This window comes from Nestor notabilis, unplaced genomic scaffold (genome assembly GCF_000696875.1).
Source record: "Nestor notabilis isolate BGI_N333 unplaced genomic scaffold, ASM69687v1 scaffold31601, whole genome shotgun sequence".
NCBI classification, from domain to species: Eukaryota; Metazoa; Chordata; class Aves; order Psittaciformes; family Psittacidae; genus Nestor; species Nestor notabilis.
In genome coordinates this window covers 1502-2179 of record NW_009916554.1, presented here as the reverse complement: position 1 = coordinate 2179, position 678 = coordinate 1502, and the positions used below count along the sequence as shown (strand labels likewise).

Genomic DNA, 678 nt, shown 5'->3' with positions numbered 1-678 from the left:
AGCCCGGTGTCCCTCCTCCATCCCCATGTCCCCTCATCCCCGTGTCCCTCCTCCATCCCCATGTCCCCTCATCCCTGTGTCCCTTCTCCATCCCCATGTCCCCTCATCCCCGTGTCCTGCTCCATCCTCACGTGCCCACATCCTCTCCTCAGCTGCGGAACCTCATCACGGATGTGTCCCAGCACAAGCTGCTGGTGTTCGCGGGGCCCTGCGTGGAGGACACGGGGGAGCTGATGCTGCAGACAGGCTGCTTCTCCCTGCGGGATTTCATTCAGATCTTCACGGACAAGGAGGTGCGGTGCTGGCTGCCCCCAGGAGGGACCCTGCCCTTGGGGGGGGGTGTGGTGGAGCCCATGGGAGGGGTGCCCTGTGCTTGCCAAGGGCGGGGGGCTGAGGCAGGGCACCCCTGGGTGCCACGTCCCTGCTGATGCTGTCCCCTCACAGGTCGGGGAGATCCTGAGCTCCGCAGACCCCTCGGCCAAGGCCAGGTTGACCATCAGCTGCCCCGACTTTGGGGAGTGGAAGGACTCAGGCTTGGACCATCACAACCTGCAGGACTTCATCGAGCTGCGTTACAACCCAGGCTGCATCCTGCCAGAGATGGAGGGGCTGGAAGAGTTCATGGAATACCTCTCAGAGTCGTTGGAGCCCCAGTCCCCCTTTGACCCCCCGGAGACC

At 64.3% G+C, this 678-nt stretch overlaps 1 protein-coding gene across 1 annotated transcript in view; it reads left to right on the top strand.

Annotated features, from left to right (window-relative positions):
• Positions 1 to 678, top strand: part of MAP1S (microtubule-associated protein 1S) — a gene marked incomplete at both ends in the record, with an annotated part of 2642 nt that overhangs the window by 512 nt on the left and 1452 nt on the right. Inside the window, 2 exons of the mRNA XM_010024636.1 lie at positions 135 to 293; positions 445 to 678. Coding sequence (XP_010022938.1) covers positions 135 to 293; positions 445 to 678 — 393 coding nt within the window. The remainder of the gene's footprint in view (positions 1 to 134; positions 294 to 444) is intronic.